Below are 25760 nucleotides of genomic sequence, written 5' to 3' on the forward strand. Positions count from 1 at the left end.
CAGGGGAAAATGCATGTATACTCAGCATCTTGCAAGATAAGGGCAAATGCATTTATATAGATATATGCATTTGACTGTACCATTGAAATTGTGGTACGTATTCTCTTAGCAATCACACACTAAGTAAAAACATGAAACATCTGATTAAAACAGCTACTTAGCTTCAGACTAAACATTGTTTTTCAGATAAAACAAAAATAATTATGACCAGATCAGATATTAATGGAACAGAAATTGTGCTTTAATTCATTGGTGCAGTCGCAAAATGACATAAAATCATTGCTAGTGAATACTTCCATTGTATATTAGAAGGTTTTGTGCTTGAACAGTGCCTTTAAAATATTTTGAAAGCTTTTAGTTGTTATGAACTAGTAATCACATATTTTAACTCTAACATAAAATATGCATTAAAGTGTAAATATACTGAAAAACTACTCTGTTTAGAGTAGTAATCAAAACCTGAATGCAAATGTTGTTAAATACAAATCTTAGCAAGTAGTTACTCAGGATAACAGGCATAATTTATTCTGCCTCCGATAAGACAGAGGAGTGGACAAAAAAGGCCATAAACAAACTACATTTAAACAAAAACAACTTCTATGTTCTATTCCTTCATAAGTGTTACAGAAATCTTGTAGACAACATGACATGCAAAGGGTATTAGCTTAACATTACATTTCAGTTTACTTTAATTATCTAGCACCTGCAAATTGTTCAACAGAATATACATTTTGATTACAGTAGTATACTAGATATGAATTACAGTACTGTACCTAAACAGCAGCCGATTTCCTTCATCCTTCTATTGTTTAGCAGGCCAGTGTGTACTTTTCTGCAAACTGGATGATAATTTTACCCGTCTTAAACACACCTAAACAGCCCTCTCTTGCAAGAGACCATCCCTTGCCATGGTGCAGGCACCCCCAAACTTCGGCCCTCCAGATGTTTTGGACTACAATTCCCATCTTCCCCAACCACTGGTCCTGTTAGCTAGGGATCATGGGAGTTGTAGGCCAAAACATCTGGAGGGCCGCAGTTTGGGGATGCCTGCCATGATGTTTCCCAATAACTGGCTATTATGCATGCATCCTAGACAGTGTTACAGGTAGGTAGTAGCCATGTTGGTCTGCCGTTGAAACAAAATAAAAATAAGAAAAATTCCTTCCAGTAGCACCTTAGAGACCAACTAAGTTTGTCATTGGTATGAGCTTTCGTGTGCATGCACACTTCTTCAGATACACTGAAACAGAAGTCACCAGACCCTTATATATAGTGGGAGGGTGGGGAGGGGTATCACTCAAAAGGGTGGTGGGAATGGGTGATTGGCTGATAGGTGTGGTGAACCTGTTGATGACTGTTAACGACTGCAATTGGTCTTACAGGGGAAAAGCAAGGGGTGAGATGGCTAAAAATAGCTTTATCATGTATAATGAGATAAGAATCCAATGTCTCTATTCAGACCAGGTCTCTCCATGGTTTTAAGTTTGGTAATAAGTTGCAATTCAGCAACTTCTCTTTCCAGTCTATTTCTGAAATTCTTTTGTAATAAGACAGCTACTTTGAGATCTTGTATAGAATGTCCTGGGAGACTGAAGTGTTCTCCTGGAAGGAATTTTTCTATTTTATTTTTATCCTAGACAATGGACAACCATGCATGCACCCTGGTCACTGAATTCCTAAATAAACCCCATGGCAGCAACCATTGGGTGCAAGCCGCTGAAAATGAGGTGTGCTGAAATTACACTGAAATCAATGAAAGCTTGAAATATACAGTGTGCTCGTTCAGATCAAAACCCTTCTGTGTTTAGTAGGATACTCCCAATTGTGTAGGATTGCAGCTTTAGTGCCCTTGATTTAGTTGGGACTTAAGCGTGCCTCATTTTCACAACGTATTGCAGAGCAGTGTCCAATTTATGTCCATGCACTGAAGCATGGAAGTTTACACAAAACACAAAAGTAAAGAATCAAATTATTGCAGGACTCAGCTCCGCATTTGGTAAAATAGGCTGAAGTGTATAATGCACAGAAAATCTTAGCCATTAGATTAGAATATAACTGATCATCTTCTTTAATCAAGTCCAGGCATAAGTCATGTAGATTTACACACACACACACACACACCAAAATCACTAACAGAAGTGGATTATAATTGGGAGTCATGTACAATATAAATAGTCTTGGAAGCATGAGGAGGAGGAAAACCAATGTGCTTGGAATGTGGCTGAGCCTCTGACCATAGGAATATGCTTTGAATCTTCAATCATTGTTTTATGACCCGTCAAAACCTCCATTACTGCCTAGCAAAAGGGCACATTAAAATTAGACCACTTTTTTTAACAAGCATAAAATATTAATGATGCATGAATAAGAAACTATTTCTATTAACTATATGACAATGAGTTCATTTTTGAGCAAATTACCTTGTGCTTTATTTCATTTAAGTCATTGTTGGGTACTTTAACATGAAGCTAAATAAGCTGATAAATGAAAGCCTGTTTTCGTTAAGATTAACAAATGCCTAATAATATTAGTAGTAGTAAAAAAGAAAGAAAGAAAAAGGCTTAGTGTGCTTTGATATGAATATCTACCATTTACAGTGGCCTTGCTTATTTCCATTGCATAGCTCGGAGGCAGCACACTAGTGGGAACAATATACCTCGGTCCAGTACAGTATACCTGAAGGAGTGTCTCTACCTCCATCGTTCTGCCTGTACACTGAGGTCCAGTGCCGAGGGCCTTTTGGCGGTTCCCTCGCTGTGAGAAGCCAAGTTACAGGGGACCAGGCAGTGGCACCCACCCTGTGGAACACCCTCCCAGCAGATGTCAAAGAGAAAAACAACTACCAGACTTTTAGAGGACATCTGAAGGCAGCCCTGTTTAGGGAAGCTTTTAATGTTTAATAAATTATTGTATTTTAATATTTCTGTTGGAAGCCGCCCAGAGTGGCTGGGGAGACCCAGCCAGATGGGCGGGGTATAAATAATAATAAATTATTATTATTATAACAAGCAGTCCTATGGCCAGGAATCCTCCGGTTCTAAGATTCACCTCCCCAGTCTTTGCATCCAAGCTACCCCCACCTCAGAAGGGAAGATGGAAAACAGAGAGAGAGTGTTGCAGAAGACAGTGGGAGCATTCCTCATTTGACCCTGATCCCTCCTATTCAAGTCCATGGGAGAGGAGTAATTTTTTGCTGGATTGTGCTTCGGTGATAGATTGCCCTGGTGTTCATGGCTGTGTCCATGCAACCAAGTGGACAGTTAGTAGGTGTGCTCCCCTGTGCCACCCCTATTCTGCCCACAAACACCTTGTTCTTGGACTTAGTGGAGCCTTCCAGGCAGCAGTGCCTTAGGGACATTGGAGGTTGGATGGTTAGATGGGCTAATGGCCCATGTAGCCCAGGACTCAGCAGTGGCTTTCCAGGGTTTCAGGTGGGGGGCATTGCCATCCCTAGGGATGTTAGGGATTGAACCTGGGCCCATCTGCATGCAGAGCAGATTCCCTACCACTCAACTATGGTCCTTCCCTGCAGCTTCAAGCCTTCCAGGGCTGTGTAGGTTGGCAACAGACATCTTTATCCATGGCTGTAGCTCCATCTCTACTGGCACGCAAGCACTTCCATCGCTTCCGAGGACCGCTCGACTAATGTATCCAAAGGATAGGATTGCACCCTAGGTCTGCTTTTTAAAACGTACGTTTACATGTGAATCGCATTTCGAAGCACTAGACAATGTCCATTCACATTCCTCATTCTGTTCAATCAGGAGCAATTTCACTATTTTTGAGTCTAATTCAGCACTGGGCTAGAACAGAGAACATTGATGGGAGTTCTCTACTTCTACCACATCTCAAAGGAGTTGTGTGTATCAAGCTATTTTGCTTCATTTTTTTTTCTTCCAAATAAAGAACTTCCTTTTGGGGAAAGCTTTTGTTATCTAGGCTAGAACCTCATCAAGCACAACTCTGTATATGAAATAAGGGTATATTGTACACTTAATATCTAGATGTAACATGTACTATAACTCAAAATAATATGAGCTTAAATAAACAGTCTCAGATATACAATCTTACTGATTACAGTACTATTAAATGTCATCGGGTTCAGGCGTTCGGCTGTAATGTACTGAAGACCAGAGTGCAGATTCTTTGTGTTAAACCTTGTAGCTGAGAAATTATATGAGGAGGACTCCGACGAGACATCCGAGAAAAATCTACGTAACACTCTGTCATATGTAGTTTGTAGAAAAAAAGGGGGGGGCTATATTGAAGATTGGCTTGAACCCTTGCAATAGTGACGGAAAGAAGTCTACATTATATGAGGGAAAATGTCAACCTAATAACAGAGATATTCAAATATGGAATAGTTTCTTAAAGGAAGATCCCAGCTGTTCAGCACATTTCACCCCACATTTCAGTTGTATAGCTGAGCGGATGCTTAACTTTCTGCATTTTTTAAATTTTAAAAGAACTGGACTTGCAACGCTTCATCTTGGCTGGATGGCACACACCGCTGGGAAGCGACATCTTGAAATCCAGCTGTTAAAAGTCCCCTTTTATGAAAGGAAAATGAATAATTTTTGTACATAAAATACTAGGGTATTCTCCACTTAAAATTATTAGAACGCCAATCAATCAATATAATTGTAACATTTTAGTTGACATTTTTGTCATACCCCTTGAGTGCCCAGTAGAGATGAATAACCAATCCTTCGCCGTAATATTAATTTGTTGCAAATGTACAACATGACCTAGTGTTTCAAAATGATTGCTAAACATCTGTGAAAGACTATATTTTTTAACTGAATAAATGATCACAGCTGGAGGGCTGCAGTAATTACCAGTGACCTTCATGGAAAGATATTCATGGACCAACTTAATATTCAGATGTCTGCATAAGTTTCTCACAGAGTCGCTGTTCTATATACATATATATCTCCTCCGCTGTCATGCTTACTCCCTTCCTCAGTTATTAAATGAGTTTTTATTTTATTTATTATATTTATCCATGGATTTTTACAGGAAGAAAATGTTCTCAAAGCAACTTACAAGAAGAATGCAAAGGTGCCATAAAATAAAATGAGCTAGGAGATGAACACTATAACTAGGTAAGTGTAGAACTGGACTGAGTTGTATGGAAAGCCAACCCTGTTGTGTCTGGGAGCTCTCGACTTCTTCCCTGAAGTCCTGCTTTGGCAGCACCACAGCAGTAGTAATAATGAGATATGCAGCTGGGTAAGCAAAGGTGGGTTCAATCCCCAGGTAGGGCTGGGAGATTCCTGGATAAAATTCTGGAGAGCTATTGCCCATCAGTACCATATAGACAACACTGAGATAGGTGGACCAAATGTTCTGATAAGGCACCAAATGGTCTGATCTAACCCCCCAAAAACTGCTAAGGAAAATAAATTGCACCTCTGGGTTATTAATGTTTTAGGAGATATTGTTTTGGCTCCCTCAGGCCACTAGGACCTCAAGGGCATCCCTTGGGCATTAAAGGTTTCAGATTCAGCATCTATAGGTGATCAGCGCACAAACCTTCAAAGGCATAGAACAAAGCATCTTGTACAGCTAGCGGCAAGATGATTTTGAGTTCTCTGGCCTCTTGAATTATTGGCACGAGGTGGGACTTGATTAAGACTAATAAAGCAACCCAGCAGGCGTTTGGAATAAGGCTGGCACCTTCCGATGGGGAAATAAGAAATCATTTCGGGCACATTTTGTCTTGCGCCTATGAAATTAAACAAGCATTTTGGAGCGCATGTCTGCTCCTTTCAAACCTTTAACATCAATTCCCTGACCTCTAACTTTACAGCTACTAGATTTATCTTCTGTGCCAGCCCCAAAGCTATCATTCTGGGGAGTTATTTTGAGAGGTCTCTGCCATGATGATGAGCTAATGTAAGTGTCAAGGGGGAGAGACATGCGCACGTCTTTACCAGCACATTTGAGATAAAGCAATTCTCCTGAATTTATGAGGTAGGAATATTATTTCCCATAAATTAAAGAATGATTTAATTTAACGTTATTATCTCAAGTTTATGAATGATCATCTCATAAACTAATGAATCACCATTTGCCACACTGCCTAGCACTGAATTTGATGTGTTTGGGTGAAATGAAAGCTTTATGTTGAAGTTGTGGGACCTGGCTGGTGGTGATCTGTTACTAGACGATCCTTCAAACTCTGCAATTCTATGATTCTATTCTGACAGGTCCAAAACAGTTAGGATTGTAAGAAAATAGTTCCTGCAAAGAAACAGGCTTTGTTATAGTCACCTTTTGATGTTTGCTCAGTGTCGTCTTTGCCCATTTGCAATTTTTTTGCTAGCTTCTTTCCACCTTGTAAAGAACTCAATAGTTTGGCACGCTATCCTATCCTCATGGTAAGTGTAATGCTTACCTTACATTTGCATGGGATATGGCTTCCAATGAAGTTATTTGCCAGCTTCTGCAGCAGCCAGAGTGGCCAGTCAAGTGGAGATGATCAAGCCATCCTTCTTTGCCAAAATACTGTACAGGCAAGAAGGGAGGCAGTCATTAGTCTGCCCAGAGTGGTCATTTTAGTGAAGGGTGAATGCTATGGAAACAGAAAGGAAATTGTCTCTCAATACTGCCAATGTTTTCAAAATGCAATACGTGCTTACTCAGAAGTAAGCCCCACTGAGTTCAATGGGACTTACTCATAGGGAAGTGTGTCTGAACATAGTTGGGCTTACTTCTGAGTGAACATAAACAGGATAGCACTCTGCACGTGGTTTTAGTGCAGGGCCAGAGGAATAAATGTTGTAGCTAGAAGGGGAGCAGCAAATGGTGCCCCTCAAAAAGTCATGGGGCCCCCAGCAACAGTGCAATCATATGCATGGTTTTTCTGAAATAAGTATTGGTGTCCAATGGTGACTACCGGTAGTATAGTCCTGTCCTTAGTAAATATATTTAGGACTGCAGCTTTATTTAATAGATGAAGTGTGGTGTTATGCATGTTTACTCAGAGGTAAGCTCCCTAAATTCAGTGTTAAAAGTAACTCTGTATAGGGCTGCTGCTTTTTATTTATTTTTTTGCAAGTATGCTTAAGGGAATTTGTAGCAATGCATAACCGTTAATCCAGCATTCATGTCAGGTTGCTTATGGCGAACTGAAGCCACTTCTGAGTATCTTATTTTAGTCTTACAGACTAGGAGTGAAACCCTTATCACGCCTGCTCTTAAGTCTTACTGAATTCAACGATTGTAGCATTTATTCGTCTTTAAGGTGCCACAGGCTGGGTACCCACCATGCCTTTAAAGCACGTGACTTTCCCTAAAGAATCCTGGGATCTGTAGTTTAAATGGCCTAGGAATTGTGGCTCTGCGCGGGGGTACGGGGATGGGACTTTCATACAAAGCTCAAGTCCTTTATAAACGCGCTTCGAACCTAATGAGGCGAGTTGCTTTTGTTGCAAAATGATTGCTAAGCACAGCCACCGCTCCCAAAACTGAGGCAACTTCCGTGCTTTTCTCACACCAACCGCACAGTTGCTTTGCTAATCTTGATTGCGCAGGCACAGATGGGGAAGCAGAAGTGGCTAGCCGTGAAATAAATCCCACACCCGGAAGCAGGGCGCTTCTTGCTGTTGTTGTTGTTGTTGTTGTTGCCCGCTGCTTTTGGCCCCGCAGACCGGAAAAGGCCGCGCATCCTTACTGGCGGAGCAGCGGCTGCCCGCGGAGGAAGGAGCTGGCACGGGCGGGAACTCCGAAAAATGGCGCAGCGCCGCAGGTCGGGCCAGAGTCGCTCTTTCGAGCTCTGGGGGCTCTTGCGGCCACTGAAAACGGAGGAAGGAAAGGCAGCTCCCGAGGACGAAGATGCAGAGAGCAACGACGACGAGGACGGTGACCCCGACCCGGAGGATTTCGAAGATGTTTTCGGTGGCGCGAACCAGGAGCCGCTTCACACACCAGCGCGCAAGACCCGTAAGGAGCAGGATTAGGCGCGCGCCTGGGCGCTGGGGAGGCTCCTTCGCTGCCTTGCGCACCAGCCTGCCTGCTTGGCGCAAGTCCCCGCGGCATTTCCGGGTGGACGTGGGCAGACCTCGCCCTCCTCTTTGCATCTGGGACTAGCAGTCCGAGGGGCAAGGCTGTGGGACCCGAAACTTGTTTTCAACTAGTGTAGGTGGAAGGAACAGGGAAGCGCCTCTGCATTAACAGGAAACAAGCCCCAGCCTTTCAGGAATCTAAATGCTTGGCTATGTGTGTCTTTCACTTTTTAAACCACTTTAGGTGCTAACACAAGCAGCAGCAGCACCTCGAACTTGTATAGGCATCAGAGGGAACTTTTCCTGGTGGTGGGGAGGCAAGTAAAACGCTGAAAGGGAGAAGTTGGAATAGTGCCTGTACATTTGCTTCATATTTCAGGTTCTACAAATGGTAGAAACTTTTGGGTTTTTTTTTTAATGAAAGCTGTGAATCGAGGGGTTAGGGTGGAATTGGAGGGGGGGGGCAATTGCCCACCCAAGCTGCTGTGTGAATGAATAGCCATAGTTATTTTTACACTTAACGTCATTACGAGAATGCATTTCATTTGCCTCAGACCTTTCTCCACACCCATTCTTGCCAACTCATTGTTGCATCCAGTGCTATTGTTCTAGAGAAAGAGGTGCCAAAACTTCATTCTCATAGAATGGCAACGGTGCCCATTTGAGAGGTACTGCCGGAACTGAGTTCTGGAGATCTGGAAGGGGGGGGAAAGCCCTGGGTGCATCTGCTGAAGTGAACCCTAGCCCACAAAAGCTGCTGCTGTGATAAAACTGATAGCCTTTCAGGTGCCACGGGACTATTTGTTTACGTTGCAAAAGACTTAATTGTTTATTTGTTATATTTTTTCCTGCAGTTCAAGACTATAATGCTATACACACTTAAAAGAGATAAAGTCCTATTCAACTGCATTGGACTCCCTTTTGCATAGTCATGTATAGCGGTTGCTCTGTAACTTTGCCTTCTTCCTATCATTGCAAAGTGTTTGCCAACAAATGCAGAACTGATTCCGTGGCCTGTCTTCATTTCATAATTCCACTGTTTCCAGTGTGCACTTTGCTTTTGAAAGTGTTTATTTCAGTTATCTCCCACTCTTTTCGCAAAGGAGCTCAAAGTGGCATTCCTGGTTCTCCCCAGGTGAAGTACGTTAGGCCAAGAGGTACGGTATCAGTTGCCCAAGGCACTCAGTGAGGTAGATGTCTTACGTTCAGCTTGCACTACTGCTGCCTTGGAAGGAGCCGCTGGGGACCCTGTAAGAGCTGGGTTCAAATTTCTTGCTGTTAAGGCTCTACATAAGCAGTGAGAGTAATGTTTAATGGTTCTCTCTGTACTCAGTTCATCCCCGCAGCAACCCTGTGAGGTAAATAAGGCTGAGAGGTAGTGACTAGCCCAGTGATGGGCAACCTTTTGAGCTTGGTGTGTCAAAATTCACCAAAAAACCGAGCATAACTCAGGTGGTGTGTCACTTCAAGAAAAAAACCATAATTTTGCGATATTTATAGTTTAAATAACAAAAATGTATAATTGTAATATATAACTGTATTTAATAAACCAAAAACCAATTATTTAACTAAACCAAACCAAAAACCCCTTATTTATCACAAAGTGCCCAGAGTTGTTGAGCTTTTTTGGGGGAGCTGCTGACCAAAGTTTTGGAGGTTTTTTTTTTGGGGGGGGTCCAAAAGTTGCTTTGCTTTATTGGGGGGGGGTGCCCCAAAGCTGCTGCGCTTTTTTTGGGGGGGGGAAGAGAACAGAAATAAATGACAAATAATACCTTTGCTGGAACTAACACACAGCACCGACATAGTCTGCCAAAGCGCCAAAAACCCCAGCACAGAACGGGTTAAAAAACAAACACTGTTACACCCAATCATCGTCTGCCAAAGCGCCAGAAAAACATCACAGAAAGGGTTAAAAAACCAATCTCTGGCTACCAGCAGCAACAACAAAAAGATCCGGGTTTTAACAGCGGAGACAAGGAGACAAGCTGTAGCGTGAGGAGGAGGAGGAGGAGAACAAATGGGGGGGGGACAACAACAGCGCGAATGGGCCGATGGGGCGCGTTCCAGCAGTGAGAGCTCTGCGTGTCACGTCTGACACGCGTGTCATAGGTTCACCATCACTGGACTAGCTCAAGGTCATGTTGTGAGCTTCATGGCTGAGTGTGGATTTAAACCCTGGTCTGGGCATGTCCAAAGTCTGTTTCGGGGGCCTCATCTGGCCCACCGTTTGGTTTAATCCGGCCCCTGTGGCAGTTTTATTTCCTGGGGTAAAATCCTAAAATAACCTTAACAACTTCAATCCTCAAAGAAACTCAACAACTCCAACCCTAAGAAAAGCTCAACAACTTGAATCCTAAAAGAAGCTCAGCAACTTTGGGGTAAAATGATAATTTAAAAAGCTCTACAACTTCAATCCTAAAAAAAGGTCAACAACTTTGGTTGGTCAGCCCTTTGGTCGGCCCCCAAAGTTCGGACACCACTGTTAAGTCCAACACTAACCACTACACCATACTGTAGTTCAAGTGTACCTTTCACTCAAGTGTAGTACGTACATACATTCCATTTCATGAAGAAAGCACAATCTAAGGTATATGACATTAAATAATTGTTTGGGATGTGCGTGGAAGTAGGATTGCACTTTCATATGTTTCTAGTGACTGAGGGCTCTACACAGCTGGCCTTTGCAGTAAACACATACTGTAGAACTGTCTTTTGGTGAGCACAATCTAGGGGAGATTGTTTGTGAAAACAGACTATTGTACATCTTTTAAAAGCAAGCCAAGATCTGAATCTGTAGTTTGACCCTGGCTTCTTCTAACAAGCCTCAGTTCCTAGAGGCTTTTTTAAAAAAGCCACTAGAGATAATATTGTACCAGCACATTTGACTGTTGTACTGACAATCCTTTTCCAAACCATTTCAGTTATAATTCAGGAGGAAGATTCCCAAAAGACATACGAAGTGATTGGGCGTTTTCCATTGGTTGATCCCTGGTGGAAAGTGAATGCCAAACTTACGCGGTCTCAATCAAAGTACTATATGAAGAGCTACCCATCTTATTTTCTGCAGCATGATGCAGGGAGAGATATTATTTCACTGTTCTTTAGAGAATGTGCTGTCCCACAAGTATTTCAAGATGCATTTTTTGAATGGTTTCCTAAAGAGTCTTTCAACTTTGCACATCTTGAAAAAACGCTGAAACAGTTTCAGGAGTCAAAACTTCAGGAAGGAGTGATATCTACAAATACCCAAAGTCAAACGTGTACAGATACCAAAAACTTTGACATTTTTCATTATGTTAAGGAGTCATGTAAGTATAACTATGTAATACTCAATTGTTTCTTATTATAGTGGCTACTTCACTGGTCTTAACTTTATATGGAAATCAGATAGGTTTTTTAATATGTTTATAAAGTGGTAGTGATAGACTTCAGTATCATTCTTATTTTTTTTTTTAAAGGAAGTGTTTTTATGTTAAGATCTAAGTGTAGGCCTAAGAAGCAATAGCTACAAACTGGCCATTACCACATTTAGGTTAGCTATAAGGAAAGCAATGTTTTGTAACAATTTCAAACCTTATATCAAAGGCTAAGAAAGCTGTGCTTGTCGATAAGGAAGAACAATCCAAAATCTATGGTTGGGCAAGATGATTTTTCTATCAGCTGTGGGGAGGGGGGCAATATTATTTAAGGATTACATTCTTTTCAATCATTTGCTCAGAGGCAGTGTTAGAAACTCAGATATATAAGCTAGGTGCCAAATGGCCCCTTAAACCAAGGTTACAGTTGCCAAAACAGAATGTCTAGTTGCCATTTTGGGGCAAGACAGCTCTAAAGTCTTTATTTTCCAAATGATGGACTGACTGTGATTGATTCTCAGATAAACACCTGGCTAGTTCAGATGACAACCTTGAGCCTAGCCATTTAGGGCAGCAATGGCCAAACTTGGCCCTCCAGCTGTTTTGGGACTACAACTCCCATCCCTAGCTAACAGGGATAATGGGAATTGTAGTCCCAAAACGGCTGGAGGGCCAAGTTTGGCCATCACTGATTTAGGGCTTTAAAAGGCCAGCACCAACACTGTGCTGTTCTCTGAAACGTACAGTGGTACTTCCAGTTGCGGACACGATCCGTTCTGGGGTGCACCCCGAAAAGTCTGCAACTAGAGCTGCGCTTCCGCACAAGCGCGGAGCACGATAGAGCGCTTCTGTGCATGTGCAAAGCATGCAAAACGCTTCTGTGCCCGCACGCGTGGTGAAACCTGGAAGTATACACTTCCGGGGTTGCCGCGTTCGCAAGCCGAAAAGACGCAACATGAACCTAATGCAACATAACATATGACTGCACTGGGCTGCCAATGTAGATCTTTTAGGACAGGTATTATATGATCCCAGTGGCTGCTCCCAGTCACCAGTCTGGTAGGTATGTTCTGGATTAGTTGTAGTTATATAATTTTAAAGGAATTTAAAAATAATATTATTTTAGAAAATTGTTGTTATTATTATTATTATTATTTTATTTTATTTTAAAGGAAGTGTAAGTACATGCCTTTGGATACACTTCAGTATTCGGGCCCCACTAAGCTGGCTATTCCTATATTTACATTCAGAATCTACTAGGCATAGCCAAGCTTGGCCCTTCAGCTGTTTGGGGACTACAACTCCCATCATCCCTAGCTAATAGGACCAGTGGTCAGGGATGATGAGAATTGTAATCCCAAAACATCTGGAGGGCCGAGTTTGCCTATGCCTGTACTAGGAATTGACAAAGAATGAGTGAAACTCTCCTCGAAACTACTCTTGAGTTTTTAGGAGCCATAGCTCTGTTATACTGGTTTGTTGAGTGACTGTATTCAGATTCCCTGTGCTAAAATTGGCTGGGTTCAGACAAAAACTGCCTTGGCTTATTAAATTGAGAAATGTATGCACCTGTGCCTTCTGTCATTTTGTTGGCCTTCCCTCTTCCCTGCTCGGCACGCAGCAGTTGAGGACTCCCTGGATTAATTAAACAAAATTTCCTGTTGCGTCAAAGTGCCATTTCAGATCCTGGTTTGTTCCAAGCCTAATAACTACAATTTCGGCTATTTTTAGTTAACCCTGGAAGTTTTGAATTGCATCATGCTAATGTGGAAGGAAGCAATGCAAGAACTCAGTGTGAGGGCACACAGGACTTATGCATAACTTAGCTTAACAAGCCAAGATACTTTATATTTGAACCAGGAGTTTGTTAATATTTTCAAACAGTGTCCTAACTCATTCATAAATAGCAGCAGTCTGTGTTCTCTCTCTCTCTCTCTCTCTCTCTCTCTCTCTCTCTCTCTCTCTCTCTCTCTCTCTTTCAAAGTAGATACTGCTTTCGCAGCCTCATAAATCTATGTAAGCTACCACAAAGTAAGAAATGGATAACAAATGTCCACAGGATGGATTCAGGGGTGCCTCCAATAGAGGAAGGGTACCTTTGAGTCCAACCCAACATATATGAGATTGCAATGTTTGGAACTACTTTCAGTAACTCTACATGAGGAATCTTTAGATGTGATAAATAAAACTTGCAATAAAACATACTGACTTCGATTTTTATAAATAGCATTTTTTTGTATCTTGGTTCCACAGTTGCAGGGAAAGCTGTACTAGTAGCCCTGGCCTTTCCGAATATATTGGAATTAATGCCGCTGCTTCTGCCACGAGCTGTTTCTTGTTGCATTGCAAAGTTGGACTGGAGCAAAATACACGCTGAAGATTATACATTGAGAAAATTGCATAGAATCTTGAAGGAAAAGCCATGGAAACTTGGATTCGGAGAAGTAAGAAACTATCGTAATATTGTTTCCCGGGCAGCCCAGGACCTCCAAACACACTGCTCACCTCAGTGCTGCTAACAGACGTTTGACTTGGGCTCCGTTGTCTCTCGAGACAGACGGATGCCAACAAAATAACATAATTGGATGGTAGTTCATTTGATAATGGGACTCAGTTTTCCCCCTAAACAACTTATAACTCAAGACAGCTGAATCGTAGTCATACTGTACTACAATAGATTTTTAAATGGCTTCAACAAAATTAGATGTAATGGCTTCATAAGCATTATAGAAGAACACCATGTACAAAAGCTAGCTTTGGGATTTTCCCATGCTTTTCCTGCAATTTTGGGGCAAGGATGCACATCTGGTGCTCTCACCAGATATTCTCATGGGACTGCAGATCTGTGCATGAAAAAAACAGGGTAAGGCAGGTCTCCCTTGTCTCCCTTAGCAGCTGACTTTCCTCCATTGAAGCAAGCAGCTACAAAGGTAGAGACTGGGTGTTATCTTCTTTCTGTTGCATGAACCAAATACCAAACCAGCTGCAAGATGTTGGGAAGAGCAAAGTTGCCTTCTTCCCTGAATACAGCTTGGCCTCTCTGAGCAAAGACCTATCGTATTTTTCGCTCCATAGGACGCACCCGACCATAGGACGCATCTAGTTTTTAGAGGAGGAAAACAAGAAAAAATATTTTGCTTTCTTGAATTGTCCTAGGCATAGCAGCCAACTCCTAGAGGCCTAGGTGACTTTGCCCCCCATTAAATATTTGAGGAAGCTTATTTTGCAAAGGGGGAAAGCTCTGTTTTTTTTAAGGATCAGCTCAAAGTTGCTGAGTTTCCTTGCAAAGGGAAAATCCTGTTTTTATGGGGTTCAACTCACAGTTCTGCAGCTTCTCTAGGAAAGGGACCCATTTCCACAGTTTCCAGACAGATAATCTAATAAGCCAGTCATATGTCTCCCTCTGCAGACAACAATTGAGGCCTAGGCAAGGGGCTGGGAAGGGAGCTAGCTCTCTTATCTCCCTCCCCGATCTCTTGTAATCAGCTGCTGAGCGGGTTCCTTTCAGCTCATTCCCTCTTGTTAGCCTTTAGCTCTTTTCTTTTCTTTTTTAAAAAAGCATGATCTGCCTTTAGTCCCTGGGCAATTTGGCTCCAGGGACCACACATTCGCTCCATAAGACGCAGAGAAATTTCCTCTTACTTTTTAGGAGGAAAAAAGTGCATCTTATGGAACGAAAAATACGGTAGTTAACAGGAAAGAGGAATCTGGGTCCTCACTTCATCTCCCCATTATCCTTATGGCAGATACCTCAGTTTCTTTTAGTATAGCTGGGTTGCATTCTAATCTAAAGAGAGATAAGAGGCTTGATTTGCATTGACTATAAAGTTGTTTATATATTTAAAAGTTTTATTAACTGCTTAATATTTTCAAAATCCCTAATCAGTCTACAGTATACACACACAGACACCAATATCACTAAAACCCAAACTGCAGCCTAGAACCAATAAAACAGCAATAATAAAAAGGCTATAGAAGCCAATAAAACAGGAATTGGGGGATTCCAACACATAAAACAGGGTCCAATCTTATGAGTCAGGGAAGGGCCTAGAAAAATGATGTGTTTACAAGCTATATGAAGCAACTGACGGTTGCTGCTTCACTTATGGCAGAGGGCAGGGCATTCCATAATATAGGGGCAATAGCGGAAAATGCCCATTTTTGCGGCAGCCAACCTATGATGATCTGTAGGATGCAGGGCTACGAGTAGAATTTCCCCAGGTGATCTAAGTGATCTTGCAGGTCTATACATGGACATTACAGTCTTTCAGGTAACCTGGTGCCAGGCTGTTCAGGGTTTTATGTATTTAACAATACCTGGAAGGTGGCCCAGTAGCTGATTGGCAGCCAGTGCAGGTCCCTCAGCGCAGGTGCAATATGTGCACATCAAGGTGCTTCACTCAGCAACTTGGCTGCAGCATTCTGTTCCAGCTGCAGCTTCCAGGGAAGCCTTACGCATAGCATAGCATAGCATAGCAAAGCATAGCATAGCATAGCATAGCATAGCATAGCATAGCATAGCATAGCATAGCATAGCACAGCACATTACGGTAGTCCAAACTTGAGGTTAGTGGTTCATCAATCCCAATGGCCAGGGAAAAGTCAAGTTTGGCATGCCAGCATAAGGTGATAACAGGCACCATTTGTCACAGGGGTCACCTGAGCCTCCAGTGACAAAGATGGATCTTGGAGCACCCCCAAAACTATGGACCTGTTCCTTCAGAAGGAGTGCAACCCTGTCCAAAACAGGGGAACTTCTAGACCTGGGTACTGCTCATCCGCAGAGTCTTTATCTCAGGCATAGGCAAGCTCGGCCTTCCAGATGTTTTGGGACTACAACTCCCATGATCCCTAGCTAACAGGACCAGTGGTCAGGGATGATGCGAATTGTAGTCCCAAAACATCTGGAGGGCCGAGTTTGCCTATGCCTGCTCTATCTTAACAGGATTCATTCTTGCTTTGTAGGCCTTTCAGCTCACTACTATACCCAGGCACTAGCTTAGAACAGTCACACCCTCTCCTGATCCAGGTGTAGCAGCGAAATACAGTTGAGTATCATCATACCGTATACTTGCTAATGGTAGAATTGATGTGGCAAGTCCTGCAGCCTACTTTGGGCTTCCCTGACCATCTGTGCACGCAGCTTGTCCTTTGTGTCTGCCACCCTAATCCCAGCATCCTTAGCAAGCTTAACGAAGTCCTTGGAGCTGTTCCCAATCAGTCTTCCTCTTGTTCCTAAGCCTAGCAGCCCTCTGCTCATTAGGTTTTTTTAATTTCAGTGAATACTAGTTTTTAGCTGTTGCAGTTCTGTCCCCAGTTGGAAGCGATAGGACTTGAGTAGCAGGGCATAGAATTGTAGTCTTAGGGCAGGATCCATTACAGTAGTTCTGTTAGTGCAAAGACTTCTGGCTGTGCAACAGAACTTCCCCCTCCCTCCTCTCTCTGTGCCTCTCCTAAATCTGTTCTGGGCTTTCCCCCCGCTTGCCAACCCTCTGAAGCAGATGGGTTGGAGTTGGGGAGGAGAGCGAGGGGGAGTCTTTGTACTAACGGACTACTTTGTTGTATACTGCTCTTAATGTTTTGGCCAACATTGGAATTGGCCTTTGGAATTTCTGTTGAACTTGCTTGCTTTGGTTGAAAATAGTGCACCAAAGCTCATGGAAGGTTGCATGCCTTCTAACTTTACAGAGTACTGTTAAAAATGCCATGTCTCAAAATAACAGGTTTTTGCTTTCTCTGAAAGATAATTAAAAGAGAGCTGCATACTTACTTTGGTGAGGCATCTTGGAAGGCCATATGCGAGTGCAGACATATTCTTGAGAAGATTCCCGATTTGCAGAAGAATGCACTAATGGTATATGAAAAGCTCAAACAGAGCTGTGCAGAAAATGGAAATACATATGAAGAACAGCATGAACTGACACGTATGGTATCAAAGAATATGCCCGTGGAACATGCCTGGGAATCAATTAAATTTATGAAAGATGAAAACATTGTGGTTACCGAGAGAGAGCTTGTGTTCCTTCCTCATTTGTTCAATTCTGAAAAGCAAATTGCAACTTCTGTATGCGAGCTCAGCAATAAAACGCCATGGCAGCTGCGTGCCGATCCGAAAAAGGTACTTAATAGAAATGTACATGCTACTAACATGAGAGATGTATTTGCTAAGAGTGAAATAAACGATGAGGAACTTTGCGCAGTGGACCAGAAGGAGCCTGGCAATTCCTCAGATGTGCAAGAAAACTCTAACCATGATTCTGACTTTGAAGAACCCGAGAAGGAATTGAAACACAAAGTAGAAGTAGATCCAGATCAGGAAAGTGCTATAGAACTGATCTGTTCCAATCCAGTGACGATCGTAAGTGGGAAAGGTGGTTGCGGGAAAACAACAATAGTTACCCACCTTTTCTGCTATCTAAGAGAGGCAGAAAATACAGAAGCTATGAATGCCTGTAAAGATTTTGAAGCTGACCTCGATGCATCTGAAGAATGGAATACTTTCGGCCATGCTTCCAACATGATTCAATGCAGAAATGAATCTTTAAATGTTTTATATACAGCACCTACAGGGAGGGCAGCTTCTCTCTTGTCTGATAAAACAGGACAACCTGCTTATACTCTGCATCAGGTAGGAATTATTTTTAAAACCATTCCAATAATATGGTAGTATAATCATATGCATTTCAGTTTAATAATCTGAATATTACATTTGGCATTATTTGAGAGAACTGAAACTGTTTGATTCTCTACAAGCTGCTATTCTTCATGTCATTTCCCAAAAAGGCCTTCCAGCTTCAAACCATGGTTTCCGATTCTAGTTTGAAGGGCCAAGTGCAAACCATACTTTGCTGCTTTAGACCTCATAGCAAACTCTAGTCTGAGCAAACCCGCGACTGATGCTCCAAACCATTCTTTGAAGGAATGCTAATTTCAAATTACAGGGTTCTTTTTTATTTTAGGTTACCTACAGTTTCTCTAAATGGAGTGAAAATAAATGCAATCCATGGAAATTTTCTTCAGTAAATGTCTTGGTTGTAGACGAAGGAAGTATGGTGCCTGTGAGAATGCTTAGCAGGGTTTTACGACTCTTGTTGGACCATGCCCGGCTTGCGAAGATTATTATTCTTGGTAAGTGTAAAGCTTTGGTGAACAATTAAGACAAATTCAAAACGAGCTATGCAAAATAAAATAATAATAATAATAATAATAATAATAATAATAATAATAATAATACATACCCCGCCCATCTGGCTGGGTTTCCCCGGCCACTCTGGACGGCTCCCAACAGAAAACAATAAAACATCAAATATTAAAAACTTCCCTAAACAGGACTGCCTTCAGATGTCTTAGTAAAGTCAGATAGTTGTCTATTTCCTTGACATCTGATGGGAGGGTGTCACTACCAAGAAGACCCTCTGCCTGGTTCCCTGTAACCTCTCTTCTCGCAGTGAGGGAACCACCAGAAGGCCCTCGGCGCGGGACCAATACGAGAGATCCCACTGTGTTTCATGCTTCTTTCATTAGGGCTGACAGAAAGTGGTGTATGAATAAATATTTATAATGGGAAGTACTCGGGAACACTCTAGACTGTGAGTAGTAAAACTAAGGCCCTGGGGGCCAGATCCGGCCCAATCACCTTCTAAATCCGGCCCGCGGACGGTCTGGGAATCAGTGTGTTGTTACATGAGTAGAATGTGCCCTTTTATTTAAAATGCATCTCTGGGTTATTTGTGGGGCATAGGAATTCTTTCTTTTTCTTTTTCAAAATATAGTCCAGCCCCCCACAAGGTCTGAGGGACAGTGAACCGGCCCCCTGCTGAAAAGTTTGCTGACCCCTGCTCTAGATGTTTATATGGTATACCCAGTTTGAGCAGAGGCTACAAGGTTCTTAATAAGGATGTGCAACAAAAATGGATAGGGAGTTGCTTTTCTCCCTCTCATAATATTAGTACTGTGTGCCGTCTAGCGAAGCTGAATGGTGGAAGGTTAGGGCAGACAAAAGATTTGGTGATGGCCAGCAACTTGGATGGCTTTGAAAGAGGATTAAACATATGCATGGAGGGATAAAACTATGTTCTGCATCCACTGTCAGAAGCAGCATGCCTCCCAGTTGCTGGGAATCTGGTTGTGAGAACAGGATGTGGACCACAAGGGGTCTTTGGCTTGATCCAGAAGAGCTCTTCTTAGGTCCTTACAGACTGCTCAGGATGAGCTATGGTGCCAACACACAGAGACACAGAAAGTTCTTGCCGTATTAATTTGGACTCCCAACTTGGGGAGAACCGAACCCAAAGGGTGCTCATCAATGGCTCCTCTTCATCCTGGAGAGAAGTGACTAGTGGGGTGCCACAGGGTTCTGTCTTGGGCCCAGTCTTATTCAACATCTTTAGAATGGATGATGGGCTTGAGAGCATCCTGATCAAGTTTGCAGATGACACCAAATTGGGAGGGGTGGCTAATACCCCAGAGGACAGGATCACACTTCAAAATGACCTTAACAGATTAGAGAACTGGGCCAAAGCAAACAAGATGGATTTTAACAGGGATAAATGTAAAGTACTACACTTGGGCAAAAAAAATGAAAGTCACAAATACAGGATGGGTGACACCTGGCTTGAGAGCAGTACATGTGAAAAGGATCTAGGAGTCTTGGTAGACCACAAACCTGACATGAGTCAACAGTGTGATGTAGCAGCTAAAAAAGCCAATGCAATTCTGGGCTGCATCAATAGGAGTATAGCATCTAGATCAAGGGAAGTAATAGTACCACTGTATTCTGCTCTGGTCAGACCTCACCTGGAGTACTGTGTCCAGTTCTGGGCCCCACAGTTCAAGAAGGATATTGACAAGCTGGAACGTGTCCAGAGGAGGGCAACCAGAATGGTCAAAGGCCTGGAAACGATGCCTTATGAGGAACGGCTTAGGGAGCTGGCCATGTTTAGCCTGGAGAAGAGAAGCTTAAGGGGTGATATGATAGCCATGTTCAAATATATAAAAGGATGCCATATAGAGGAGGGAGAAAGGTTGATTTCTGCTGCTCCAGAGAAGCGGACACAGAGCAATGGATTCAAACTACAAGAAAGAAGATTCCACCTAAACATTAGGAAGAACTTCCTGACAGTAAGAGCTGTTCGACAGTGGAATTTGCTGCCAAGGAGTGTGGTGGAGTCTCCTTCTTTGGAGGTCTTTAAGCAAAGGCTTGACAGGCATATGTCAAGAATGCTTTGATGGTGTTTCCTGCTTGGCAGGGGGTTGGACTGGATGGCCCTTGTGGTCTCTTCCAACTCTATGATTCTATGATTCTATAAGAGATGGATTTTTTTTTAAAAAAAAACCTTTCTAAGAAAATCACACAATATTGCTTCTGAGCTGGTACTGTCTTTGCTGTATTTTAGACTGAAGCAGTTGGGTGGATGTGTATATCACGGTAAACAGCGTTGGATACTGGAGAGACCTAAGCATGCGATAAAGATGCAATAAATAAAATAATGATGACAATGCAGCTAATTTCGTTAAATATAACTTTGTACTTTATTTAGGTGATGTTAGGCAGTTACCCAGTATTGAGCCTGGTAATATGCTGGCCGATATTTTTGAGAGTCTTCAGTCAAGGGGCTGGTCTATAGAACTGAAAACTAATCACAGGGCTGAGTCACAGTTAATTGTGGATAATGCAACAAGGTAGGGATTTATTTTTTTTGAAAAAAATGTGGGGCTGCTGCCCCTTCTTATGGCGCTTGCCAAGCCCCCACCTTGCTGCCAACCCCACCACCTTTCACCCAGACCTCCTTATCTCCTCACAACCTGCCCCAATTCTAAAATCCCTGCTGCCTCTACCAATCACAGAATAGAGGGGAACGAGCCTCTCTCCTCTTTTTGCCACGATGCTGCCTGCTTCTTCCTGTTGGTGGCTGCGTGAAGGGGAGAAAGACTGCCGCTTTTTTGTCCCCCTCTTCTTTGTGAGCAGCAGTGGCAGAAGGATCGGGGCCATTGTGACGGGAGAGGGGAAGTGCTTGAAGGCCTGCAGACCTGTCTGGGCCGCCTGCCTGCTTGCTCCTTGCACCCACTGACTCACCGCAAGCTTCCATCTCTGTATTATGTGCACGTGTAAGTGGGCTGGCAGGTGGCGGGGACTCAAGGGACAAGGGAAGGCTTGCTTGTGCCACTCGCTTGCTTGCTGTGCCATCCTGCTCATTTGCGCAGCTTCACTTGCCCTCTGTGCTGCTGTCGTGTTGTGGCCATGCAGACTGCGTCATGACAACTTTTCCCTCTAATACAGGAAGATATCTGATTGCCACAACCTGCTCTATTCTTCACAGTGATATTGAGTTGTGTGTTGGACTGGAGTTTCTGTTGAACGTCTTACCTGGAGATGTGTAACATGCTTAGAAAGCTTAGCCTATCACTCTCACATTCCTGTCTCGGAACAATGGGGGGGGGGAAACCCCTAAACCTTTTGAATAATGTTGGTGTGTGTGTGTGTGTGTTTGTGCATGTGTGGACACTTGTATTTAAAAACAGCCTCTTACTTGAAACATTTCCCATTAATGTTTGTTTGAAATTTAGTTCAGCATTTGGGACAAACCAAACCTAGTTCTTTTGGGAATGCATGGTGTGATAACTATACATAAACATATTGTGTAATGGGAGGATGTATAAGTTATTGTGTGTGAAATGAAACTATGGTTCTTGGCTTAAAAATTAAATGATGTTGCGCATAAGGAAAACAATTCTGTCGAGGGCAGCATGAGACGCTTTCGTTACTTTGTTTTGGATGCAGAATCTCTCAGCAGAAATACCCCAAGTTTGATGAAGTGCTCAGAATGTCGGAAGAGAACAAAACGTGGGCAGTGCCAAGTGCTGAGAAGAAATTTATTTTTGTTGTTTTACCTCCTGGAGATGACGGTCACTGTGAGTTTCGAACTTTTGTAATAAAATTCCTTAAATGCTGCACAATATCCAATGCATGCTTTGTTGCTACAGATTTAGATTTAGCTACTGGGTAGCATGGTTCGAATCCCTGCGACGGGGTGAGCTCCTGTTACTTGGTCCCAGCTCCTGCCAACCTAGCAGTTCAAAAGCACATCAAAATGCAAGTAGATAAATAGGAACCGCTACAGCGGGAAGGTAAACGGCGTTTCCATGTGCTGCTTTGGTTTGCCAGAAGCGGCTTTGTCATGCTGGCCACATGACCTGGAAGCTATACGCCGGCTCCCTCGGCCAATAATGCGAGATGAGCGCGCAACCCCAGAGTCGGTCACGACTGGACCTAATGGTCAGGGGTCCCTTTACCTTTACTGGGTAGCATAGGTATAGGATGCCTTCAGCCTTGCATGGTCTACTTAAAAAAAGGAAAATTGTCATGGTTTACTGACACATTTTAAATTCCCGAAGCAAGGCAGCATGCGCTAAAACAGCTGAGGCACAGCAAACCTACCTTCTTGGATAAGAAATGACACTTACACTTCTCTCCCTTCCTGCACAGAGCAACTTCAACATTGCACCGAATGCAATTAGATTTGTTGCATAGCTCTAAGGCAGGGGTGGGGAAAGCTTTTGGCCCAGCAGGCCGAATCATGAGCTGGCCTCACCCTCATGGGCCAGCTTGGGTAGCTGGGTCTGACAATCTACCTCTCGGTCACCTGACATCATTATGACATCAGGCAATTGGCAGATGGGTTGTTCCGCACACCTATCAGTATCCCCTTGCATAAGAGCTTTCCATGCACCACACAGCCAGCTAGGAATTGTAGCAAAAAGGACTTCGCCAGTCTGGCGCTTCTCAAAGCACCTGAGAATAGGGCTGCGTTCTGCAGGAATTGGCTGGGTGATTGACATCCCCACAGCGGGACTGGTACTGCCAGTCCTGCTGTTTCTCTTATCTGTCTTGCACCTGGCATTAGATGTAGGGCAGGTGGTCATGGTTTTGTGAAAACAGCCTCCTGGGCCACATTGGGCCTGTGGGCTGGAAGTCCCCCCCCCTGCCCTAGAGCTTTGTCTAGCCTATCTTAAGTTGCTGATAGGCCAGGGGTGGTATGCCTCTTGGCCCAAGGGCTGCACATGCAACTGGGATTCCCCCCCCCCCCGCTTAACCACACATACACAGTGGGTGCAATGGGATATAAATGATTTCCATTGTGTTCCTTCCCTGTTGTTTGGTGCTGGCAATCACACTTTCCCCAGACAGCCAAAGCCTTGTAAGTGGAGATTTTTATCTGCATTGGATTAGGAATTGCGTGTGTGCTGTTTAAATTGCTTTGGGATGTTTCCTAGGAAATGATTCATAACTGAAATAATAAATAGCTGTTTGGGCTGAGAGTAGCACGACTGTGATGGGGAGAAAAATAAAAAAACTCCTTCAGTAGCACCTTAAAGACCAACTAAGTTTATATTTTGGTATGAGCTTTCGTGTGCATGCACACTTCTTCAGATACGATGGGGATGTGATGGGGAGAGCCATTGCTGTGTACCTGCCTCCCTGACAGCTTTGCAAACACACTTGTCATCTTGGCGTGGGCTGGGGGAGTGCTGAGCAATCTGCAGTAGGCTTTGTGCAGGCTATAACACAGCCCAGGGGCTGCAGCATTATGGCTCCTATCAGTCGATAACCAGCCATTTCACAGTAGACTGTAGGGGTTTTTGGTTTCAGTTGCTTGTTCTGTAACCAGTTTCTGTCTTGCGTTGTTATCAGATTTGCAATGCGCCATCGAAGCTTTGCTTAAAAATGGGCCGGGACTCCAAGATCCTAAGCAGTCACAGTTCATTGCTTTCAGAAGGTAATAGCCGTGTAAAAATTATATTGGGGAGTTTTAAAATGTTTGACATTTTGTAATGTTTTTATATGTGTTGGAAGCCACTCAGAGTGGCTGGGGCAATCCAGCTAGATGGGCGAGGTATAAATAATAAAAAATATCGTTATTGTTATTTGTGGAGATGTGGGATAACTTTTGCTGACCGTTGTAGAAAAGACACTGCCCGTCCGTCAAACTTGGAGAAGCAATTGGGATTTGATTGCAGAATCACAGGCTTGCTTCCCCAGTTCCTCCCCTCTCCCTTCGCATGTAGAGTCCCTGGGTTGACTGTTTTCAGAACGCCATTAGGAGTTAACTCTGATTAGTGCTGAACAGACATAGTCACTAATAGCAACTGATGGTGGAGGTTGGAGGTGGGGTATTATTTTCACAGAATGAAGGAATAGAGGAGAAAATATGTGACCTTGCACCCTGAACCATGAGTCTTGTCTGCACTAACCAAGTAGTTCACCAAAGGTTTTTTTGGGGGGGGGGCATTTCCCTACTTGGAAAGGCTGGGCATTGACCTTGGGGACCTTTGCATGCAATGCAGATATTTACCACTGAGTTTACAGCCCTTCCACATTGCTGTCTTGACAATGGTTAAGGAAGTAACAGCTTTACATCTGTACCTTACTGTAGTGCCTTCAACAAAACTAGAAGAGGGTAAACTAAATGCTTCCTTTCTTTTATTTTTCCAATACTCTCTTGATTGGCAGGCACCATATACCATACTATCAGGATACACCATCGCATCTCTCTTTCCATTATGGTATATTGCAAAGATTTTTGTGTGTGTCTGTATAAAGCCAGTTCTTAGAATATTTCCGTCGCGTTCTAGAGTTTTTATTTATTTATAAAAAAGAGGACCTAGGGTTAATTTCTGTGCAAGGCCAGATGAGTCTGCAGAGCTAGCAATTGGCTCAGTTCTCCCACAGAGCATATGAAGTAAATTCTCTTCCGAGATAAGGCAAAACAGAAGTAGCGTTTACTTAAGCAATGCCCAAGTACACCCATTTATTCTTCCTAGGTCAACAAATGGTTGCCATTCACTTTGGTGGAGGAAAAAACCAAGGTGCTTGCATTTGAGGACAATGTTGCATAAATGGGGCAAATGTTGTGCATCACCGGATATCGGCAGTATGCAGAGAGGAGGGAGAGGCATAGTGTATTGTATATAATTCCTGCAATTAATGGATCTTCATGTGTGCATTGTAAACCATTATCATAGGTGTAAAGTGTGGATCCCTGGTATTTTCCGTTGGGCAGTGGTCTGTTTTTAGACCATAATAGTCATAAACCCTTCTCGCTCCTAGAGCATATATGTATTTCTGTCATTTATGGTGAACAGAGATAGCTACCCTTTCCTGTGGCCAATCTGCAGTTCTTCTGCTTCACTTACTGCCCTCTGAGCTTTTGAGACTCCTAAGAGTGACAGGGGCAGTTCTTGGTATCTTCTCTTATTCTCACAGGACTCAAAGTAAGGATAAAAACCCTTACTTCAGCTGTTTCACCTTTTTCTTTGCGGTGTTAATTGTTTAAGTTCTTGTCTGTCTGAGCAGATAACTCTGGAAGTGATTTACTAGCAGGGAGCAAACGTTTGC

At 43.1% G+C, this 25760-nt stretch overlaps 1 protein-coding gene across 11 annotated transcripts in view; it reads left to right on the plus strand.

Annotated features, from left to right (window-relative positions):
- Nucleotides 1-7546: 7546 nt before the first annotated feature.
- The window catches only part of HELB (DNA helicase B), a 28271-nt gene continuing 10057 nt past the window's right edge, over nt 7547-25760 (plus strand). For 9 of the 11 annotated variants that reach the window (XR_004693359.3, XR_015951707.1, XR_015951706.1 and 6 more), the window contains exons 1-8: nt 7565-7947; nt 10931-11317; nt 13619-13809; nt 17109-17993; nt 18325-18493; nt 20905-21046; nt 22146-22276; nt 24057-24141. Coding sequence is in view for 6 of the 11 variants with exons in the window: in XM_088676456.1 (XP_088532582.1) it covers nt 7737-7947; nt 10931-11317; nt 13619-13809; nt 17109-17993; nt 18325-18493; nt 20905-21046; nt 22146-22276; nt 24057-24141 (2201 nt within the window). In the remaining 5 variants the exon portion in view is untranslated. Of the gene's footprint in view, nt 7948-8033; nt 8143-10930; nt 11318-13618; nt 13810-17108; nt 17994-18324; nt 18494-20904; nt 21047-22145; nt 22277-24056; nt 24142-25760 lie in introns of those variants that run through there. The other 2 variants (XM_035127921.3, XM_088676460.1) reach the window with 2 other exon arrangements.

Source organism: Zootoca vivipara, chromosome 9 (assembly GCF_965207765.1).
Source record: "Zootoca vivipara chromosome 9, rZooViv2.hap1.1, whole genome shotgun sequence".
NCBI lineage: Eukaryota > Metazoa > Chordata > Lepidosauria > Squamata > Lacertidae > Zootoca > Zootoca vivipara.